Source organism: Paramisgurnus dabryanus, chromosome 5 (assembly GCF_030506205.2).
Source record: "Paramisgurnus dabryanus chromosome 5, PD_genome_1.1, whole genome shotgun sequence".
NCBI classification, from domain to species: Eukaryota; Metazoa; Chordata; class Actinopteri; order Cypriniformes; family Cobitidae; genus Paramisgurnus; species Paramisgurnus dabryanus.
Genome location: NC_133341.1, coordinates 31580992 through 31603005, shown reverse-complemented (window position 1 = coordinate 31603005; position 22014 = coordinate 31580992). Strand labels below are relative to the sequence as shown.

The 22014-nt window shown below is 37.5% G+C and overlaps 3 protein-coding genes across 5 annotated transcripts; 2 read left to right on the top strand and 1 right to left on the bottom strand.

The window, feature by feature from the left end:
• The first annotated feature begins 477 nt into the window (after window positions 1-477).
• Window positions 478-2642, top strand: elac1 (elaC ribonuclease Z 1). Of its 2 annotated transcripts, none has more exons than XM_065250065.2 (3): window positions 478-790; window positions 1520-1996; window positions 2082-2642. In XM_065250065.2, exons 1-3 carry the CDS (start codon window positions 634-636, stop codon window positions 2564-2566), a joined length of 1119 nt encoding a protein of 372 aa, XP_065106137.1. In that variant the 5' UTR covers window positions 478-633; the 3' UTR covers window positions 2567-2642. The 2 variants fall into 2 exon arrangements, with proteins under 2 accessions (XP_065106137.1, XP_065106138.1); XM_065250066.2 differs by having other exon boundaries at window positions 485-790; window positions 2085-2642.
• Window positions 2643-3695: 1053 nt separating this feature from the next.
• smad4b (SMAD family member 4b) lies at window positions 3696-13761 on the top strand. Of its 2 annotated transcripts, none has more exons than XM_065251026.1 (11): window positions 3696-3773; window positions 4327-4667; window positions 7155-7329; window positions 7481-7510; window positions 7851-8063; window positions 8225-8329; window positions 8924-8974; window positions 10054-10237; window positions 10386-10554; window positions 10664-10802; window positions 11000-13761. In XM_065251026.1, the coding sequence occupies exons 2-11, from the start codon at window positions 4428-4430 to the stop codon at window positions 11209-11211; spliced, it is 1518 nt and encodes a 505-aa protein (XP_065107098.1). In that variant the 5' UTR covers window positions 3696-3773; window positions 4327-4427; the 3' UTR covers window positions 11212-13761. The 2 variants fall into 2 exon arrangements, with proteins under 2 accessions (XP_065107098.1, XP_065107100.1); XM_065251028.1 differs by lacking the exon at window positions 3696-3773 and adding an exon at window positions 3791-3926.
• Window positions 13263-19155, bottom strand: mex3c (mex-3 RNA binding family member C). Its single transcript, XM_065251025.2, has 3 exons — window positions 18915-19155; window positions 18305-18795; window positions 13263-16386 (listed from the first exon to the last, which is right to left on the bottom strand). Exons 2-3 carry the CDS (start codon window positions 18765-18767, stop codon window positions 15248-15250), a joined length of 1602 nt encoding a protein of 533 aa, XP_065107097.1. The 5' UTR covers window positions 18768-18795; window positions 18915-19155; the 3' UTR covers window positions 13263-15247.
• Window positions 19156-22014: the final 2859 nt, after the last annotated feature.

The window sequence follows — 22014 nt, the reverse complement described above, 5'->3', positions numbered from 1 at the left end:
TACACTATGTATTATTATACTTCAAATCAGCAGTTTCAAGTCAGCAATATTATAGTACCACACAACTCCATGTTTTATTTACTTCAACGCACATTGGCATGTATAAGATTGCCATGTGTTGAGGTTGTTATCTGTATCGGTGGCTAGATGGCGCCGTTACCTGTAAAAATAAAAAACACAGGCGAGCGATCAGTTACCTTTTTTGCAATTTCCCACTTTGGAAGAATCAAGTTAAGTTTAACTGTTGAAATTAATTTAATCACATCATATGTTAAAACTTAACAGCATAACACTTTAAATAGAGAAAATAAACTAAAAAAGCTTTAATAATGTCTGTTATATTTTTAGTTTTAGTTATATTTGGCGTATGGTGAGTGTTTAAAGCAAAGTGTTCATGTCTTCATCCCCATCTTCCTGGATTAATAAATCAATCAATCTGAACTTGAAATGCATATTATTTCTACACGTACTGTTTCTGCAGTATATTGTGAATGAACACACGGCGAGCAATAATGTAACGCTACAAGCATGTGACGTCACACCCGGAAGTAAGGTAAGCGTGTGGAAGTGGTCGTGCTGAAATCTTTATCTATTTAACTCAACGCCGTCCTGCGAAACAAATATAAACACAGAATGTCCATGGACATAACCTTTCTCGGGACCGGGTCTGCGTACCCGTCTCCTAACCGCGGTGCTTCAGCGCTTGTTTTAAGGACTGAAGGGGAAAACTGGCTTTTTGACTGTGGAGAGGGAACACAGACCCAGTTCATGAGAAGTCAACTCAAGGCAAGTAAGTTTGTCTGTCCTTATTTCTTTTTTTTTATTACTCGTTGTTGCATGCATCATAGTATGAAATGTATATTCTGCCAATTGTGCTGACAGACAATAAATAAAGAGTATGAGTTTACACATCAAACATATTCTAGTAGTGACATGCTATAAATTACCCTGTTTACTATGGTAAACTGCAGTTAAATTTCTAGATATTGTAATTTTTTAAACTTTACCATGGTTAACACTTTAGTATACTATAGTATTTACAGTTTATCCATTTACTCTAATTAATATAGTATACTATAGTAATTATGATATACTACATATTGTATATTACAATTTGCTACAGTTTACCATACTAAATACTACAGAATATTGTAGAAATAAATAGCTTGTCTAATTTTGTTTATATCATATATGTGTGGTACTCTGTATAATAATTATTATTTATATATAAATAAACACCCATGCATGTTTAATTATGAGAAAAAAATTTATATATTAAATGTATTTACATTTTTTTTATATAAATTAAAATGTATATACACATGTAAATATTTCTTAAATATATACATGCATCTGTATATATACATAATTATTATACACAGTATTTACACTTTTATTCTGCAAAGTGACTAATCAGTCACGATTTATCGTTATACAGCCCTAATTTTATGGCAGTGTTATGTATTTTCACTCATAATATACTGTAGTGAGCTTTATACAAGCTTTTTATGTTCTGTAGGCAAAATCAACAAAGTGTTCATATCTCATCTTCATGGTGATCATGTCTTTGGTCTTCCCGGATTACTGTGCACCATCAGTCTGAACTTGAACCCTCAGCCAGATCAACCTCCGTCCTGCGTGGACATTTATGGCCCACGGGGGTTGAGGCGCTTCCTGCGAGTGGCGTTGGAGATATCCAGCTCGCAGCTGCTGTTCTCATACGCTGTTCATGAGCTGGAGACATCAGATGATCAATGTCCTGTGGAGGGACGTCTCAGTCCTGAGGTGATCATGAGCAGTGATACGTTACATCCGCAAGAGCGACCTGGAAGAACCATTAAGTTAGACTCTGACACTGACTGTTATAATCTCATTGATGACAAACAGTTTGTAGTGAAAGCGTTTAGGTTGTATCACAGAGTTTCATCATTTGGGTTTTCCGTCGAAGAAAAAGAACGGCCGGGTCGCCTCAACACTGACATGCTAAAAGAATTAGGTAACTTATTCAAAGATTAATGCATTGCTATTACTATTGCTCATACTTTGGTTTAGATATTTAAAGCTTTTTGCCCCTATACCAGCAGGTTTAAAGCCTGGACCCCTTTATGGACGTTTGAAGAATGGAGAATCCGTAACGCTTGAGAGCGGCCGCGTATTGACCACCAGTGAGGTGCTAGAGCCTCCTGTAAAGGGCCGCAAAGTTTGCGTGTTTGGAGACTGCAGTTCAACACTGGGCGAGGGGTTTAAAAGGGCGTGTCAGGGGGCGGACGTGCTGGTGCACGAGGCCACGCTGGAGGACGGGCAGCATGAGAAGGCCATTGATCATGGACACAGCACCCCAAGCATGGCTGCCGCTGTAGCGCTGGCCTGTGAAGCTCGCACCCTGGTGCTGTATCACTTCAGTCAACGCTACAAACCCGAACCCCTTCGGCAGGACGGAGACGATGACGTAACGGAGCTCAGGAAACAGGCCGAGCTCGTGCTGCAGGGGTCAGGGACGCAGGTCATTCTCGCTGAGGACTTTCTCACACTACCTATTACACTCAAAAGGAATTTATCACAGTAGTCTTCCTGTTACACTGAAATCAATGAATGGTTTACTGTTAAGCTTGTTTTAATGTAATGTTTTTAATAAATACATTTTTAGCCCATTATTGAATGTTGATGCTGAGTTTTATTTATGAATGCATATGAATGACTTTGTCGGCTTGAATGTGAGAAACCAATGGGTTCTGTTAGACATTTTTTATGTGTTACTGGAGTGTTAATCATCAGAGACTGTGAAAACTTAGCTAATTACTGTGATTGATTGATATGGAAAGCAAAAACAGCTCTTCAATTTGCCATACAGGGGTTGGTTCATCTATAATAGATTATCAGTGTTCGAAATATGTCAAGGTTTATGGGGGACCCTCGCTAAGCAACCTGGCCATGCTCCTCATCATTATAGGGTCGCCGTGATTTCACAAAGTAAGATGTGATCCTGGATCAACTTTTAATCAAAGAAACCCCAAATTACCCTTAACTCAAACCTTAACCATTTTACCCCTCAAATTAGAATGAAATAAAAGTTTGAGATTTTTTTTAAGTCCCTAACCCAATCCTAAATCTAACAATTGCAACCTAAATCAAGGCGGATTTGAGAGTTTACATTTATTTCAGACACAAATCTTTTGGATTAGTTTATTGTGACATTGGGATAAGTAATGGACAGTATCACTTTGTGGCAGAACACCACAAGAATTTTAAATTCATGTAGTATTTTAATAAAAAAAAAAAACAGGAGACCCCCCTAATTTTTATTTTTGTGCTTTATAGGGGGTCCATCAATGCTTAAAGGAGGTCTGGGACCACCCCAGCCCCCCTCAATTCTAACACAGTGTATTGATTAAGAAAAACTTATTATACCTTTACTCAGTATGCCATCAATAAAAAAATAATACAAATACCTTGCAACTGGACAATTTCATCAAATAACGAAAAAGGTTATGTAAAAAAATACAGTGGGTCATTCACGTATTCTTTTCTTTCAAAAATTAAAATAAAAATACACACCATATCAACTATATCCAGACTATTAAAATTTTTCATCGTAAAATGTCTAGAAGTTTTCTAAACTAGCATTGAGCTTTAAACTAGCGATCATTCTTGTATTGTATTCTTGTATGAATGCCAGCGCATCTGCGTGGGCGGGGCTTCACCGCGCTCCGAGTGGCGTCACTCTGTCGATGACGTCACGTAAATACAGCGTCCGTGGTTTTGCACCATGAATTGTGAGTGTTTCCGTTCGTATCTTTTTCTTTAATTGTTTATTTTATTGAATCGTTTGCAGTGGTACTAGTATAGCCATTGTATATGTCTTTCTGTCTAAATTTATGGAAATATCTGTGTAAGTTAGCACGCTAGCTCGTTAGCCTCGGAGTGAAGTGAGTGTATTGTGATTTGTTATTGTTCAGTAAAAGACATTCGATTGTTATAATGTGTATTTATAATAATTATGAATGATACAGTATGTTGTTGTTGTGTATTTAATGTATTTATAGCTGTTTATTTGCTCATTTGGTTGCTATATTATTTGTTTTTTGAAAAGAAAAACAAAATGTCGAATAAATAAATTAATGGAGATAACGTTAACTGTAGATAATTATGAAGAGAATTAAGTGAAATTAGCATTAAGCATTATTATTTTAATTCTTACATATATCAAATTTCATATATCTTTCAAAATGTAATGTAGTGTGCTTTACATAGTAAACATACATACTCTACATAAGTAACATACTATAGTAACAAAAGGTAAATAACCTCTTTCTTTCTGTCTTTTAGTGTCCTGTTGTGGACCACATCTGGTCATAAAGGAGTGAAGACAGAAGCTCAATAGGTTTAAAGGACATTGATTTGTTTGATCTCCCCTGTGTTTGGGCAGTATGTCTGTCTCCAGTACACCCACCAGTAATGATGCCTGTCTGAGCATCGTTCACAGTCTCATGTGCCGTCGACAGGGAGGAGAGAGCGAATCATTTGCCAAAAGAGCCATAGAGAGTTTAGTGAAGAAATTGAAAGAGAAAAAAGACGAGTTGGACTCTCTGATCTCTGCCATCACTACGAATGGAGCTCACCCTAGTAAATGTGTGACCATACAGCGCACGCTGGACGGTAGACTGCAGGTGTGTATTCAAATACAAGTACTGTACTGATTTACTATATGTAACCTGACCTGCAGAAAAGCCTTTATCTGCCTGTCTGTCTATTTGTCAAATATCATATAGCTCTCAAAAGTTGATTTTCGTTATAGATTTCTTTGGATTTTTTGTCTCTACGATCCTTAAATATATTTAAAATGCAAAAGCAAAGTCTTTCTAGGGAAGTTGCATCAGTATGTGTTCTTGGGTATCATCTTGGGTAAAATATCTTTGGCAAAAGTCAGTCAATTTGATTTATCACCTAGAGGAAAGACTTTTCTTTCTAAATATTTTTTTAGTCTTTTAAAATATTTTTGGTAAAAATAAAGGAACATCATTCATTAAAGGTTATCACCTTTGTTGCATATTATGGGTTGATGACGTTGTAGATTGGTATTTAAAGGAATATTCCATTTTCTTAAAAGAAAAATCCAGATAATTTACTCACCACCATGTCATCCAAAATGTTGATGTCTTTCTTTGTTCAGTCAAGAAGAAATTATGTTTTTTGAGGAAAACATTGCAGGATTTTTCTCATTTTAATGGACTTTAATAGAGCCCAACATTTAACACTTAACTCAACACTTAACAGTTTTTTCCAACGGAGTTTCAAAGGACTATAAACGATCCCAAACGAGGCATAAGGGTCTTATCTTGCAAAACGATTGTCATTTTTGACAAGAAAAATAAAAAATATGTACTTTTAAACCACAACTTTTCGTCTAGGTCAAGTCCAGCGCGACCTAACGTAAATGCGTCGTGACGTAGGGAGGTCACGTGTTACATATATAAAACGCACATTTGCGGACCATTGTAAACAATAAACTGACACAAAGACATTAATTAGTATCAGTTGACATACAACAACGTAGGAATGGTCCTCTTTCAACACACTTGTAAACACTGGGGCGGAGTTTCGCGTTCGTCCTCTGTGACCTCTTGACGTCATGACGTATTGCTTGGGGTCACACTGGCGCATCACGACCGGATTTAAACGAGAAGTTGTGCTTTAAAAGTGTATATTTGTTATTTTTATTGTCAAAATGACAATCGTTTTGCTAGATAAGACCCTTATGCCTCGTTTGGGATCATTTAGAGTCCTTTGAAACTCTGTTGAAAAAAACTGTTAAGTGTTGAGTTAAGTATTAAATGTTGGTGTCTATTAAAGTCCATTAAAATGAGAAAAATCCTGCAATGTTTTCCTCAAAAAACATAATTTCTTCTCGACTGAACAAAGAAAGACATCAACATTTTGGATGACATGGTGGTGAGTAAATTATCTGGATTTTTTCTTTTTTGTCATTTCACGTTTTTATAGGGATGCACTGATGTATCGGCCTTTAATCGGTAATGGCAGATAAAAGGAATTTGTTCACTATTATCGGCCGATTGTTGAAAAATCGTAGAATTTTACAACATAATAAATTAAAACTATGAATAAAAAGTAAAACTATCGATATCTATCTATCATTTTAAAGAGCTCCTATGGTCCGATTCACGATTTTACATTTCCTTTGGTGTGAGTGTGTATTAGGATGTGTTAATGATATGCAAATTGTACAAACCCCAAAATAAGCAATGCCGCGAGTTTTGTCTTCAACGTAAATCTCTTTTCTTGGACTACAACAAACACACGGATTGTAGGCAACAGTTTACTTCCTAGGCTTGTTGACGTAGACAACGTATCAAAATTCCTTCCGCTTCGGACTTACCCTGTACATTAAAGGGATAGTTTGACCAAAACTGAAACATGCATCTCGGACAGCTTGGGGGTGAGTAAATCATGGGTTTAATATCATATTTGGCCGAACTATCCCTTTAAGTTAACTCCTGTTAGCATTGCATTGTAACCGAGTCTTTCAAACATGTTAAGGAGCGTCACATTTCTGGCTGACATCAGAGATATTCAGGCCAATCCAAACGTACAGATTAGCTGGTCAATCAGGTACACTTTCAGCGCTTTTCAAATCACTGAGTTTTGTACAAAATCAGTGCGTTATATCTGGAACTACAAAAATGGACGGTATGTTGAAAATAATGTGTTTTTTTAACCATAAACCATGCAAACACATATTATACCAAATACACAAAATAAAGTTTTTTTTAGCAGTGAAACAGGTGAACTTTAAGTAAACAAATGTCGCCATCGGCACAGAAATGTTGTATCGGTGCATCTCTAGTTTTTAACACAAAATTTATTGGAAGTTATGGTAAATAGAGGTTACATTAACTAAATTTAATTGGAAACATAAATGTTATTCTACATTTATATTATTTAGGAAGCGCAGGACAAGAGAGAGCATTTAACATTTTGGCCATGGGCAAACATAAAGTGCAGTTTACAAAGCCATGCTTACAAATAGGAAAGGTGAAAAACTTAGAAGAGTTTATTTTTACTTCTTGTTTTTCTAGATTCTTCTGGTTAATGGACACATTTCTGATCAATGTTAATGTGTTAATATGTTTTTGCAGGTGGCTGGTCGTAAAGGATTTCCTCATGTGATATACGCACGACTGTGGCGATGGCCAGACCTGCACAAGAATGAACTGAAGCATGTTAAATACTGCCAGTTTGCCTTTGATCTGAAATGCGACAGCGTGTGCGTGAACCCGTACCACTACGAGAGGGTCGTGTCTCCGAGCATCGGTGAGCTGGTTTTCATTTTAATTTCTCTGTCATGTGGGCAAACAGGATTTATGGCTATTTCACCTACATTTCAAGTACACATAATTATGTTATTTTCATGCATGTTTTTCTTCCCTTTGAATATTGGCTTGTTCTTTCTTTACATTTTTAGATCTTTCTGTACTTTCTCTGGGAGGTCCAGGTGAGTATGTCCTTTGTGGTATTTTTTTGGAAGTTGGTATTAATCATTCCTCTGAAATACTTGCTAGTAATTGTGACATTGCACAAACCAATGATTTGGTAACTTTTTACAAGTTAACATTAGTTAATGCATTAGCTAAGATTAACAAAGATTAATAATGTTAGCTGAAAATATTAGCTAATGCATTTATTCATTTAAAGTGTTAATGTTGGCTTTGTATTATGGCTGCTATACTCTATTGACAATGACATTTTGTTGCTTTCTTTTCACATAAATCAGTTTTTCAGTTCAGTTGGTAAATAAATAGCAGATGAGTGAATGCATTGCATATATTATACAGGCCCGAGCGGAGAGCTTATAGTAAAGGATGAATTCGAGGGTCCGTCATCACATTCGGCTGCTGACGGTGGACACGGTATTCAAACCATCCAGCATACTGCTGCTCCCAACGTACCGACTGACACTTTTAATAGCCCCGCCCTGCTGCCACCATCAGACTCAGCAAGCTCCGCCTCCACCTCTGCTTTCACCAGTATGGCAGCCGGTCCACCCAGTAAGTTATTCATTCATCATTTTTACATCTTCTGCCTCTGTATATTTGTATAAAGTCAGACTTGACTTAAAACGAGAATTAAGTTAGCCTTTCGGTCAGTTTTACAGTGGCACAATCATGTGGTTCTTTGAATGTATGAAATCTGTATATTTGTTTGTTAGATACTCCCAGCTCATGGCCCAGAGGTAGCAGCTTTCCCCCCAGCATCCCTCATCAAAACGGCCATTTACAACACCACCCACCACTGCCTCACACGGGCCAGTACTGTGAGTGACTACCAATGTTATATATTACTATTAAGACCTTTTCACACAGAAATTAGGGAAAATGCATCCAAAATTTGTTTGAATTCACACTGTCAATGATTTTCCGAAATCTGTGTGTGCGTTCACACACATACCGTAAAGACACGTGACATATTTTTTTCACAGCGTCTGAAGTTTGATAATTATCCGTGATTTCTTTCTCTAGTATTTTAGTTTATGACAAGATCATAAGGAGCGCGTGATGCGCTGTTCTGTCATGCTGGTGATGATCTTAGCTTCGGATCGGATAGCGACGTGCACCCTGATCTCTGCTTCAGTCCAGTTTGCAGACATTTCTTGTCGTGAATGTTGATATGCGTTTAAATCCCTGTGTCAAAGAGCTGAACCATAACCTCACTACGGCACGCCCCTTACGGCATTGTTTCTGCTTCACAGGAGCGTTCCCAGAACATTTACGGGACGCGTTTGAGTTCACACAGAAACCTCTCTACCTATTTTATGGAAATTTTCTAGCACCAAAGTACTGTGTGAATGAGGTTTTACATAACTTTCTGATTTCAGTTTTATCATTGATGAATGTTTCCTATCTCACAGGGTCCGTCCATAATGAGCTGGCATTTCAGCCACCTATATCTACTCATCCAGGTGAGTAAACGGGTTGCATTCATATTCTCATACTAGATGAACTTTACAGTCAGTTACTGCGTTTCCATTAAAGATTTGCGCAAAACGTCAGCGTTCATTTCTAAAGGTCGTCAAAAAACTATTGCAAAATGACCGCATTTCTATTAACCGATGTTATGCGACTAAAACTTTATTTTGTGGTCATACGATAAGTCATTCCAAAAACCATGCCGAAGAGTGTGGACTTCATACAGCACAGCGCAGACCGGCAGGAGGTTGTGCCCCAAAATCTCGCAATACATGGCCCCGGTCATCCTCTCCTTAATATAGTGCAGTCGCCCTGTCCCATGTGCAAAAAAAACACCCCCAAAGCATGATGCTACCACCCCCATGCTTCACAGTAGTGATGGTGTTCTTGGGATGGTACTCCTTCTTCTTCTTCCGACAAACACGTTTAGTGGAATTATGACCAAAAGGATCTATTTTGGTCTCATCTGACCACATGACTTTCTCCCATGACTCCTCTGGATCATACAAATGGTCATTGGCAAACTTAAGACGGGTCTGGACATGTGCTGGTTTAAGCAGGGGAACCTTCCGTGCCATGCATGATTTCAAACCATGACGTCTTAGTGTATTACCAACAGTAACCTTGGAAACGGTGGTCCCAGCCCTTTTCAGGTCATTGACCAGCTCCTCCCGTGTAGTTCTGGGCTGATTTTTCACCTTTCTTAGGATCATTGAGACCCCACGAGGTGAGATCTGGCATGGAGCCCCAGTCCAAAGGAGATTGATAGTCATGTTTAGCTTCTTACATTTTCTAATGATTGCTCCAACAGTGGGTCTTTTTTCACCAATCTGCTTGGCAATTTCCCCATAGCCCTTTCCAGCCTCGTGGAGGTGTAAAATTTTGTCTCTAGTGTCTTTGGACAGCTCTTTGGTCTTGGCCATGTTAGTAGTTGGATTCTTACTGATTGTATGGGGTGGACAGGTGTCTTTATGTAGCTAACAACCTCAAACAGGTGCATCTAATTTAGGTTAATAAATGGAGTGGAGGTGGACATTTTAAATTTTGACATACTGTGCTCTGTTTCCCTCAGCTCCGGATTACTGGTGCTCTATTGCATATTTTGAGATGGATATTCAGGTGGGCGAAACATTTAAGGTGCCCTCCAACTGTCCCATCGTGACGGTGGATGGTTACGTGGACCCATCAGGTGGGGATCGCTTCTGTCTCGGCCAGCTGAGCAATGTTCACCGCACGGAGGCCATAGAGAGAGCCAGGTATGAATTTATAAAAATAATAACAATCTCTTCTGATGTGGGTGTGAATCTGTTGTTTAATTTTCAATCAGGACAAATTATTCAAGTGCCTTTTTTGATGTAACATGAACCAGACATCTAGACCCCTATTCTCTCTGTCTCTCTTTAGGCTTCATATCGGTAAAGGTGTTCAGCTGGAGTGTAAGGGCGAGGGGGACGTATGGGTCCGCTGTCTCAGTGATCATGCAGTGTTTGTTCAGAGTTATTATTTGGACCGTGAGGCCGGACGAGCTCCGGGTGACGCCGTACATAAAATTTACCCCAGTGCCTATATCAAGGTAACAGGAACACAATCCTCTGTCTTCTGGAAAAGATATTGTAATAAATCTTTACCGCGGTATATATTACAGTTTGACTTGTTCGGACATATCGGTTTTGTATCTGCAGGTGTTTGATTTACGCCAGTGTCATCGGCAGATGCAGCAGCAGGCGGCCACCGCTCAGGCGGCTGCAGCTGCGCAGGCGGCCGCAGTGGCAGGAAACATTCCCGGTCCTGGATCAGTGGGTGGCATCGCTCCTGCTATAAGTGAGTGTCATTAACATTTACTCAGAGTCATGTTTTTTGCATTTTTAATTACTTTAATGACTACAAGCTAAACTTTTTGAGGTAGTTTTTGTTTTAATTTTTACAAACCGGCTTACATCATTTCACATTGATGGCTGTTCTCAGTTGAAAATGTATCTTAGCATGACGTTAACGCGATCCTGTTTACCTGTCCTCAGGTTTGTCTGCTGCAGCAGGCATCGGTGTGGACGACCTGCGTCGCCTCTGCATCCTGCGCATGAGTTTTGTAAAGGGCTGGGGTCCTGATTACCCTCGCCAGAGCATCAAAGAGACGCCATGTTGGATCGAGATCCATTTGCATCGAGCTCTGCAACTCTTGGATGAGGTTCTGCACACCATGCCTATAGCTGACCCACAACCACTAGACTGATGTTCAACCTTTGTATTCTTGAGCATTTTTATAATGACCCCTGACCTTACCCATGACCCTCCACAGCTGCTCGACAGTTTTGTCATACCGTTGCAATACGACAAAACACTAAATCGGATCAAACAGGATTGTTTATCTTTAAATACTTTTGTGTTTGATGTTCAAACAAACACCGAGAACTCATACAGGACTGTGGTCAGAGAAACGCAGTATTGCATTTTATCAAGTTATGCCATAACCTACACTACACTGGCCATGTACACATTGTAATTTGCAGTATAATAATCAGGTTTCATTCATGAATTTCAAGCTCAGTTTGGTGACCGTTTATCTAAGAATGATTAAAACAACATTTCTGGATGTAAATTGTTGCATTCGATAGGACAGTTCATGAGAATGGTTAACAAACATTTCACACAGAAATTTGTTCTTGCATTGTGCACATGGCCAGAATATTGTTTTTTGTGTTACATTATTTTATAAGCTAACAATCACTTGTTTATATCAATCAAATGGTTACTTTATACTACATGTAAAAGCTTTTGTATCCTTATACTGATTGACTGCGTATGGGCTACGTCTCAATATTATCAACCGGTTCTCAGTTTTCCAGACTCTTTTAGATAGCACAAAAAAATGTAAATTCTTAAGGTGCTCTCAAATGTTTATTGTCATAAAAATAGCAGTCTGATCTCACAAGTTGACTAATTTGAATGAAGTAAATCATACAAAAACTTGAGTATCCTTAAAAAACCTCCCCTAACCCCAGTGTGACTCACAGGGGCCAAAGCAAATTGTACAGAGACATACAAACTGCCATGAGAAAGCATTGGATGTATACAATTTCATCCCTAAACAGTAATTGCTTTTTTTAGAGTCTTGTTTGTGTTTCTTTTACCTTACTGATGATTGTTCATTTTCCCATGAAGTATTTTTCAGATCACATAAGGCAATAATAGTATTAATTAAATCTAAGCGCATGTAATGGCATACGACTTTATTATTTTTGAAATACACTTTGGGGTGGTTTCCCAAACAGGGATTAGCTTAGGCCAGCACTAGGCCTTAGTTTAATTAGGAAATATAACTAGTTTTAACAACCATGCCTTACTAAAAACATTACTTTTGTGCATTTTAAGACAAAATGTACAACTTTCAACTTGTTTTCAGTTTGGACATTTAATTTCCGATGTGATGAATTAACCTGAAAAAATATCACCACTGTGTAGAATCCAAACCCAAAATATTGATGAGACTGCTAACAAATTTGAGTAGTTACCTGGAGGACAAAAAATGACTTGAGTGTAAATAAATCAATATAGAAATACATAAATAAATAAATGAACACATACATAAATGCAGAAATAAGTAATTAATTAAATGCAGTTAATAAATTAATGTAGAAACACAAAAATAAATGAATTATTAAAAACATAAATGCATAAATAAATAAATTAATAAATGTAGAAATACAAAACCAAATAAATTAATAAACACATAAATGCAGAAATAATTAATTAAATGCAGTAATAAATAAATTAATGTAGAAATAAAAAACAAATAAGTTAATAAAAAAATAAATGTAGAAATACAGAAATAAATAAATGAACATATACATAAATGCAGAAATAAGTAATTAATTAAATGCAGAAATAAAAAATGTATAAACAAATAAATGCAGAAATAAATAAATGTAGTAATACATAAATAAATAAATTGGTAAAATGCATAAATAAATAAATTAATAAATGTAGAAATACATAACCAAATAAATTAATAAACACAGAAATAAATGAATAAATACATAAATAAAAAAATGCAGACATAAATAAATATATATTGTTTTGTCAGAAGTATTAGCTTTTTATTAGCTTTCTTGTTGCACCATTTCTGTAATACTACACTTATTTGTACATTTATTCACACTCAAGTCATTTTCGTCCTCTATAGTTACCCAGATTCTTACTAAATAAGATACTTATAAGAAATAAGATACTTAATAAATGCAAAACGTGACCCTGCCTTTTTTATTGATTTACTGTTTTTCTACTATATATATATATATATATATATATATATATATATATAATCTTGATATCTTTAATATTGACTGAGTAAATGATGTCAAAAGATTGGAATTAATGATTGATGCTCCTAATCTTATTACATTTAGACTTTGGAATGGATTATCAGTCAATATTAAAAGTATTTTAATATTCATACACAACCTGTTTACAGTACATACTACACAATATGCAGAATGCTAGTATCCTGCCTGTGTGTCAAACAAAAAAAGTGTTTGTGTGCGCATTGAGTGACAGACGCGTTAAACCGGTTGTTCTGGTGTAACTGATGTTATTTACCTCCATCATCTGTTTTAACTCTTAACATTTCTATCAACAGAATCGACCTTATTGGTGTTTTAAAATCCATTCACTGTGGTAAAAATCACTCTGAGACTTATTGCTATTTGACAAAAAAATTTGAATTTGTATGAATCTACAAAGCATCATGTTTATCCTGACTATTAAATTTCTTCCGAACAATTTATGATCTTTCTTTCTTTCTTTTCGAATTGTAAATAAGCTAAAGTCAAACTTAATGAAGTCGCACAGAATGAAAGGAGTCAAACACCTGACGTGAGTTTTAAATGAAACAATTTATTAAGGAACTTTAATATCAGAAAAATAAAAATCTTAATTCTTTTTTACAGCAAATATATAATATCAGTGCTTTGGCCACAGGACAGTAAGGCCATTTATCATAAAATATATTTTAAACTTTAAGAATACAACTTATACGCCTTCATCTCCCTGCATATATGTGTATACATTCATATGCATACACATAATAAAAGAACAACAAAATGATCAAATACAGAAACATTGTAGCAGTGTGACAGTAAAAATCCCTCTGATCAACACTTAAATTCCTAGTCGTGTTTACCATAGGACTTTACTTTTGTTCATAATGTGGTTGTAGTATGCAGACTTAATGCAGCGTATACATATATATATACTGGATCCTTGGCTTTTTAGGAATCTTGAGATAATAAAAACATGCAGGTGTGCAGATTCCTGCTCTACAGTACCTAACTTCAATACTCTACAAGCTAATACTTAAAGCCAACGGCATTGGACCGCTTGCCAAATATTCTTAAATCTTTCATCTTAATAGGTATATATATATTTGGATATGAAATATAAACTAGAGAAATACTACAAAATCGTAAAAAAGGAAAAAGTGTCAAGGTGAATTTTGTGAGGTTATGGCTCTGATGCCTGTAGATTCCTCTGAGTTTAGGGGGAAAGGTCAAAAGCTGTAGCTTGAGAAGTGATTGTTTATGTCATTCCTGTTATCTCAGACACAATCGATCCTTTCGGGTAAAGCAACCCTTTCCAGCAGGACCTGTTTCGCTTAAGGTAATGAGTCTCATTACACAAACATACGTGAGACGACTCGTGGGCCTTATGCACATTCTTGCTTAAATCCTCACATTGAAACAGCAGAAATGTGATTCTCAAAGCCACCTTTACGTCAAATGCAACGATTTACGTAAGAATGGATTTGCATGAACAAGGCGCAATGAGATTTTACGACCTAAATGTTTTGTAATGATGATGGAGATGTTTGAAGTACAGGCATCAGGTTTGTGAGGTGGAGGTCAGGACAGCTTGCGTCTGGCCGTGTGCTGCTCCCTTTTAGTGTGGTTTTTGCAGTAAAATCGCTAGTCCACACCACCACCACCACGACTGCCATAACGCTGCCATTGAATCAGACACATAAAATGTAAACACAGTATTGATACCTTGGAAATGAGACAACGAAAACATGTAAGTTCTGGCAAGCGCTACTTGCCATACAGAATGATGTAGCAGCTAAACATAACAGGGGAAATATTTGAGATGAACTCAACTTTGATTATTTATCTAAACCTGTTATTCAAATATAGTAAAAAATAAACTAGTTTACTTTTTGTGATCCCAATTTATCATAAATGAACTTTCTCAGATGTTTGGCGTACGAGCTGAAGATTTTATGTGCTCTGAAGGATGGAGTTGGAACACTCGGGACAGAGGACATTTGGTCCACCCAGGACGAGCGCAGACACACCGTCTCCACCGCAGCGTACGCACACAGGAACGTGACGGTGTTTGATGTAGGTGCGAACGTTGGGCGGGGAGCCGGATCCCGTGCTGTCGCTAGATGGGGGAGAAAATGCGGCACCAAACGCCGGAAGGCTCTGGGAATTCTCTTGCGCCAGCCGAACCAGCGGATGATCCAGGGCCTCGGGAAGAGACGGAGAGAGACGGCTGACCAGGGACGGAGAAAGACGTGGCGTGTTTGGTAAACTGGCACCTCCGCGCTCCAAGTTGCTCCACGCGGCCGGCTGCTGAATGGTGGATCCTGCGGAATCATCCGACCCGAGAGGCAGCTGGGAATCGCCGAACCAAAACGTACCGCCACTGCTGCCGTACGGACTGCCGGGACTGAGATCCGTCACTCCGTTGCTTTTGACGCTGTAGTAAGACTCGCTGGAGTTGCTTCCGAGCGAGCTGGAACTGTCGTTTCGGTAGCCCGCACCGTTGACGTGGAAGTTGCCGTTATTATTTCGGTAGTTAGCGTTAGTGCTCGACGCACTGCCGGAGAAGAGCCAGGACCCGTTGACGCCCATCTCAAACCCAACGTCAGTGCCGTTGTAGTGGAAGTCGTCATCATCTACACTGGTGCTCACGGTTCCGGCGGTACGCACAGCGATATGCGCCTCGATTTCTTCTCGTGCCCTGTCCACGTTTTCAGGCATGCCGGTCACCTCAAACACTGGTTCTTTTTCGCGGCTCGGTGTGACGATGTAGGTGTGAGTTTGCTGTTGGATCCTCTTGATGGTGGCTCCTTTCGGCCCGACCACGAGCCCCACCATTCGATACGGTACCCGCACCTGTATGGTGGTCTGGCCCGGATGGCAAGGGACGCTGTTGAGTCCCAGGCCTGGCGCCACCACTTTGTTCCGCGATGCCCGGATCAGAGAAAAGTGCTCGGCCGCCGAGAGAATCTCACGTTTTGCCATCACGACGTCTTCTTTCCGTCCCGTCACTACGAACACTGGGTCTTCTCCTCTTACTGGAGTTTTGATGTATGTGTTGGTTTTTGCTCTCAGAGCTTTAATCTTACAACCTGCATTTAGAAGAGACACAAACAACAAGTAAACAAACTGCTATGCAATTGATAACCAAGCATCACAAGATGAATCATACAGTCAGTGCAGAGTTCATTTGACTTCATTGTTGTCATACAGTAAAGATATGTCATTAGAGATAAGCATGGCAGTCATAATACATGATGTACAATGCACATGCAGTTTAATGAGGTCAATGCATATATTATGAAAGCCATGATATGATTTGAACATGGTAAAATATTTGAAACTCTGAAATACCCAAAATATTTATAAACACATGTGGACGGGGACGTGTCTACACTTAGTTGTTCGGGTTTCACTTTTTATGACCTTTCCAGACACATTTAGACCAATTCGCTAATGAATAATTCAAACAATTCATTGGTGAAAATGGGTCCAAAGGTACGTTCAGTTTTTTTAACCGAAAGAAACCAGTTCAAAAAAATTCGCTCAAGTACGTATTATATTTTATCATTTTGGACTACATATGAATGATGATATAATTGCAGGTACATTTGGTGTCTAAATTCATTATTTTTTATGTCATATTTTAATTATTTTATTAATTTGGTACTCACTGATCGCAAGATGTTACTCTTCCTTTGTAACAGAATTTACACAAACTAATTTGATCAACAGGAAAACATGATCTTCAGCTTTTTAAGACACTTTTTTTACAAAAATATTATATTGTAATGGCCTGTAACATCTTGTCATCCTTGACCATAAGTATAAAATTATTGAAACAATTAAAAATATAACCATTCAAAAAAATCTTTGGACACCAAATGTACCTGCAATTATTTAAGGAGGAGGATTAGGGCCATGCTAAAAATTAAAACATCACAAGATTAAAATCATTATAATGCGAGATTCAACAAAAAAAGTAAAAAGTAACACAAAAAAAATGAGAAAAAAAGTCCAGATAAATAAAATTATGAGATTATTTTCGACATATTTTGAAAATAAAGTCAATATAACGAGAACAAAGTCGTAATATTTAGAAAATAAAGTCAATGTAACGAGAAGAAAGTCGTAATATTTAAAAAATAAAGTCCATGTAAAGAGAAGAAAGTCGTAATATTTAGAAAACAAAGTCAATATAACGAGAAGAAAGTTGTAATATTTAGAAAATAAAGTCAATGTAACGAGAACAAAGTCGTAATATTTAGAAAATAAAGTCAATGTAACGAGAACAAAGTCGTAATATTTAAAAAACAAAGTCGTAATATTCCGAGAATAAAATCAACACTATGAGAATTAAGTTGTGAGGTCATTATATTGACTTTATTCTAATAACATTATGACTTCCGTTTTATGTTGACTTTATTCTCACAATATTACGACTTTATTTTCATTATATATTGACTTTATTCCTGTTATATATTGACTTTATTCTTGCAATATTACGACTTAATTCCCGTTATATATTGACTTTATTCTCACAATATTACGACTTTATTCTCATTATTTATTGACTTTTTCTCACAATATTACGACTTTATTCCTGTAATTTTACTTATTTTAAATTTTTCTCAAAAAACTATGAGTTAAATCTTGCATTATAAGGACTTTAATCTCAAGATGTTTTTTTAGCTTGGCCCTATTGCTCCTTTGTAATATAACGATCACCCATATATAATGATAATTTTTACGTCTACAAAAATAATTTTGATGATTTAATAAATATGTCGACATTATGAAAAGCTTAGCCAACCATGTCTAAACTTTTCATTTACACTTTAAAAACGGTTTTAAAACGTCTAGTTCTTCTATAACCGTGGGAACCCTGATTTTCTGGAACTTTCTCCAGGTGTGGGTTCTGTGTGGGCCTGCTTAAGTTATAATCATTAAAAGACTAGATGAGGTGAGTCACAGTAAGACAATATCAAACATGCGAGCAAACAAACCCACCCTGTCGGCCAACTATTTCCGCCACATGTTCAGATGTGGGCACCACCACACACTCGGTTGTGTTGACGCTCTTCCTCCTGGTGTTGAGCGCACATCTCTCTCCATCTTGCATCATCATCATCATCCTCCAATCGACCTGCGACTCGCCCGACCCGTCCTGAAAGAGTCTGCCCGACCCAGAGACCTCCATCCCGTTGAGTTCAGGAGCCACGGCCCGGGCCCTCGACTGATCCAGCTCACCATTGTGCCTGATGATGTTGTTGAAGTTCTCCTCGTCTAATCGCGGCTGACACAGGGGCTGAAGGTCCAGCACCGCGCCCATGACACCTAGATGGGAAATATCACGTGGTTCTGAAAGAATCTCATCCTCCAATAGGCTCAACCCGCTCAGACTCATTACCGGTACCGGGAGATCCGGTTCGGTGTCGTCTGACTCCAGGAGTTGAGTTGCGTTACTGGGCATGCTCGACCAACAACGTGCCTTGCTTTTACTGCGGAGAGAAACAAACAAACAAAAACTATGAGATGTTGAGCTGTTTTGTTACTAGGTTAAAACATAATCAGATAGACTATGTGGTTACGAAAGTATGTTAGTTTGATTTAAACTTACAGTTGACGTTTACAGCATCGGGCGCTGCGGTTCCGTGACCCTGTTCTACTGGATCTCTTTGTTTACGGTTCTTCGGGGATTTTGGCGCAGGTTGGTGGACAGCTGTTCTGACCGCGCAGCGCCATCTGCCGGTGTGGAGGCATTTGTCGCCTGCGGGAACTTTGGATGAAAATAATGTAATAAAAACAATATATTTATTAAAGATTATGGATTTCACTGCATTATATTTTATATATTTTTAGACTAAAATTAAGTCAAAACATATGTATGTATGTATGTATGTATACCAACAAATAATATATTTAAAAATACATAAGCAGTTTATTAAAGAAAGAACATACGGTAGCTAAAAAAGTTCAATATTTTGTAGTGCAGAATCTTATTTAAGTGTTTATGCATAATTTTTTTATATATGTATACAGAGGCGCACCTTGTCAACAGGCAAGGCAGGCAACTGCTTGGAGCCCCGAGCCACTAGAGGGCCCCCGAGTTTGTTTCTCGGATGGCCAGCTACACAGATGAACAACATGACTGCATATCAAAATTCCGATTGGATGGAATGTTGATTGACATTAGCTTAGCCCAGTCAAAATCCAACCCAGGTGGATAACTTGCCAGTTTCGAAAATGAACGTAGCGAATGGGTGACGTTGTATCGTTCAGTCGTGATGTTTCAGTTGATCCTTATGGATCAAAACCCACGGTTTGGCTCGCATGTGATTGCCAGATTAATACGCAAATTTAAATAGGAAAAGTTTATCATTTGCACGTGTTTCAAAGGCTTGCAAATGCTAACACTCAAGTGATTTAAAACAATTTAACCGCATATAAAAGGCGCTAAAGTGAGCAGCCCTCTGTACCCACATGTGGTTTAATGTGCCCGGTCCAGCTCCAGTCAGGCACGTGCCCAAGTGTAAATCTTCTGGTGTAAATCTCAAGTTTAAATTTTAACAGTTAACTAGTGCAATCCTTTACAAAGACAATCGCGGCAAAAACGGATCTATATGCAATGTAGTTACCCAATTTACGCTTGGAAAAGTTACGAAGCAGTCGCAATGACGCGTGCACGCACGTATTCATGTCCGCGCGCGTCTTTGCGTTCATTCGCGCACAACCGCATTCAAAAGACGTCACGCGAGTGAGTTAGCTTATGAAAACATGACGAGACTAAAGGAAGTTTCTAAATAACAATGCTAATCTTATTTTGACTCGATCATTATTGGCTTCTGTAGATATACATCAGAAATGTTTTGTGCAAAGCAGGGAAAGGGAAGCAGAAAGGAGAGATGATGAGTTCATTTAAGGGAGGTAAGAAAAACTACATCCTCACTCTGTCAGGTCTCAAACATTAGAGGAAAAATCGCAGGAAAACCTCTTGTCAAGTCTATACAATTGCATCGTTGCTGATAAAATCAACAGATGTATGTGTTATACTGTTCTGTATTTTCAGATATGAAATTAATATTAAGTTTACTAATATTTAACTCTAGGACACTAACTTACAGTTAGCAGTAACTATGACTGAGATTATTTACTATAGCAGTCATAAAATGACTGGTTTCTTAAAATATTCTTGTAAAAATATTCTTGTAAAAATAAGTCATTAATCATTGCTATCATTGTATAATGTAGAAAATATTTCTCTGCTGTCATTATTTCCAAACAGGTTATGCCATTTATGCATCTAAACATGTTAATAATGTTAGGTATGATGAAGATTACACTTGTATATATGTATCTTTCGCAGTAACTGTAGAATAGTGGCTTAAGCAAAGGATATTGTATAGAAGTATTGCACACTTCTTGCACACAGGGAATTTTCTGCTTGGGGCCCCCATAGACCCTAGAATCGCCTCTGTATGTATACAGTTGTACAAACAAATGTATTATACATTTTTAATTTACGATGCACATTTGTAAATAACTCACCCTCTTACATATTATGCATATTGTTTATTTATTTATTTTAATTAATAGTTGTTAAGGCATACATTGCATACAACATATTAGATGCTGATTTTGTTTTATCGTCCTAATATTCGATCAAATGTGTTTTCTAGTTTTATTGCTACATTATATTTGTATTGTGTTTAATTATTTTGTAAATAATAAAAACAATGTTTTGCATAAAAAATACAAAGTCTGGATATTATGTCGTATATGTAAAATTACCTTTGCGTTTCTGAAGAAATCCAAACATGATAAAGAAAGTAATAGGATTTATTTTCAGCGCGGTTAGCGTGTCCAGGCAACGAAACTAATGCTACCATTCATTTCCTATGGTTTAGAACTAGGCTAAGTCCGTTTTCAATCCGAAGGCTGCAGCCTGCGAAGGTCACGTCACCAAGCCTGGTTTATTTAAGTTAACTAATCATTACATTAGCAAGTAATAAGCATATTACAACAATTTACGATTAACCAGGAATAACATTCAACTTTATAATTGTTAATATTCTGAAATAAGACAGTCTTGATGACGTATGCAGCCTGGAAATGCGAACTCCGGAGGCTGCAGCCTTCGGATTGAGAAACGACCGAAGTGACAGAAAGTTTCCGTAGCAACGTCACCATTATTTAATTAACATGCGCGTCCAGGCAACGCGGAGACGCGCTCCACTTTGTGGAGTTTCTTCATTGTCTGAAGAAGACGATGGTACAGTAGAATAATAACATCAGATTATAATTATTCCTCGATTTGCATTAAGATACAAATAATAAACATGTATGATCGAGCTCCCAGGGTCACACATATGACATCAAGCAGCACCACGACTGAAATTGGACCAGGATCTTATAATATTAGTAGGTCTCACAGCAAAAGAGGTAAGTTTAAGTTTGAAAACCAATTGTAAACAATAAGTGGAAAACTAAGGTTCATCAGTGTTCCTTTTTTTTTTTTTTATAAGACTCAGGGTTCTTGAGAGTTGGAAAATAAGTTCTGCACTGTACACGTGACTTAAAAACCTACACATACAAACCATACGTAGGATTTTTTACTTAAACTTTGAAAACACAAGTTGGCACTGACAGTATTTTAATTTTTTGTTTGTTTGTTTAGACTCCTATGCTCCATTCCTCTCTCTGTGCAGTAGAGATTCTGT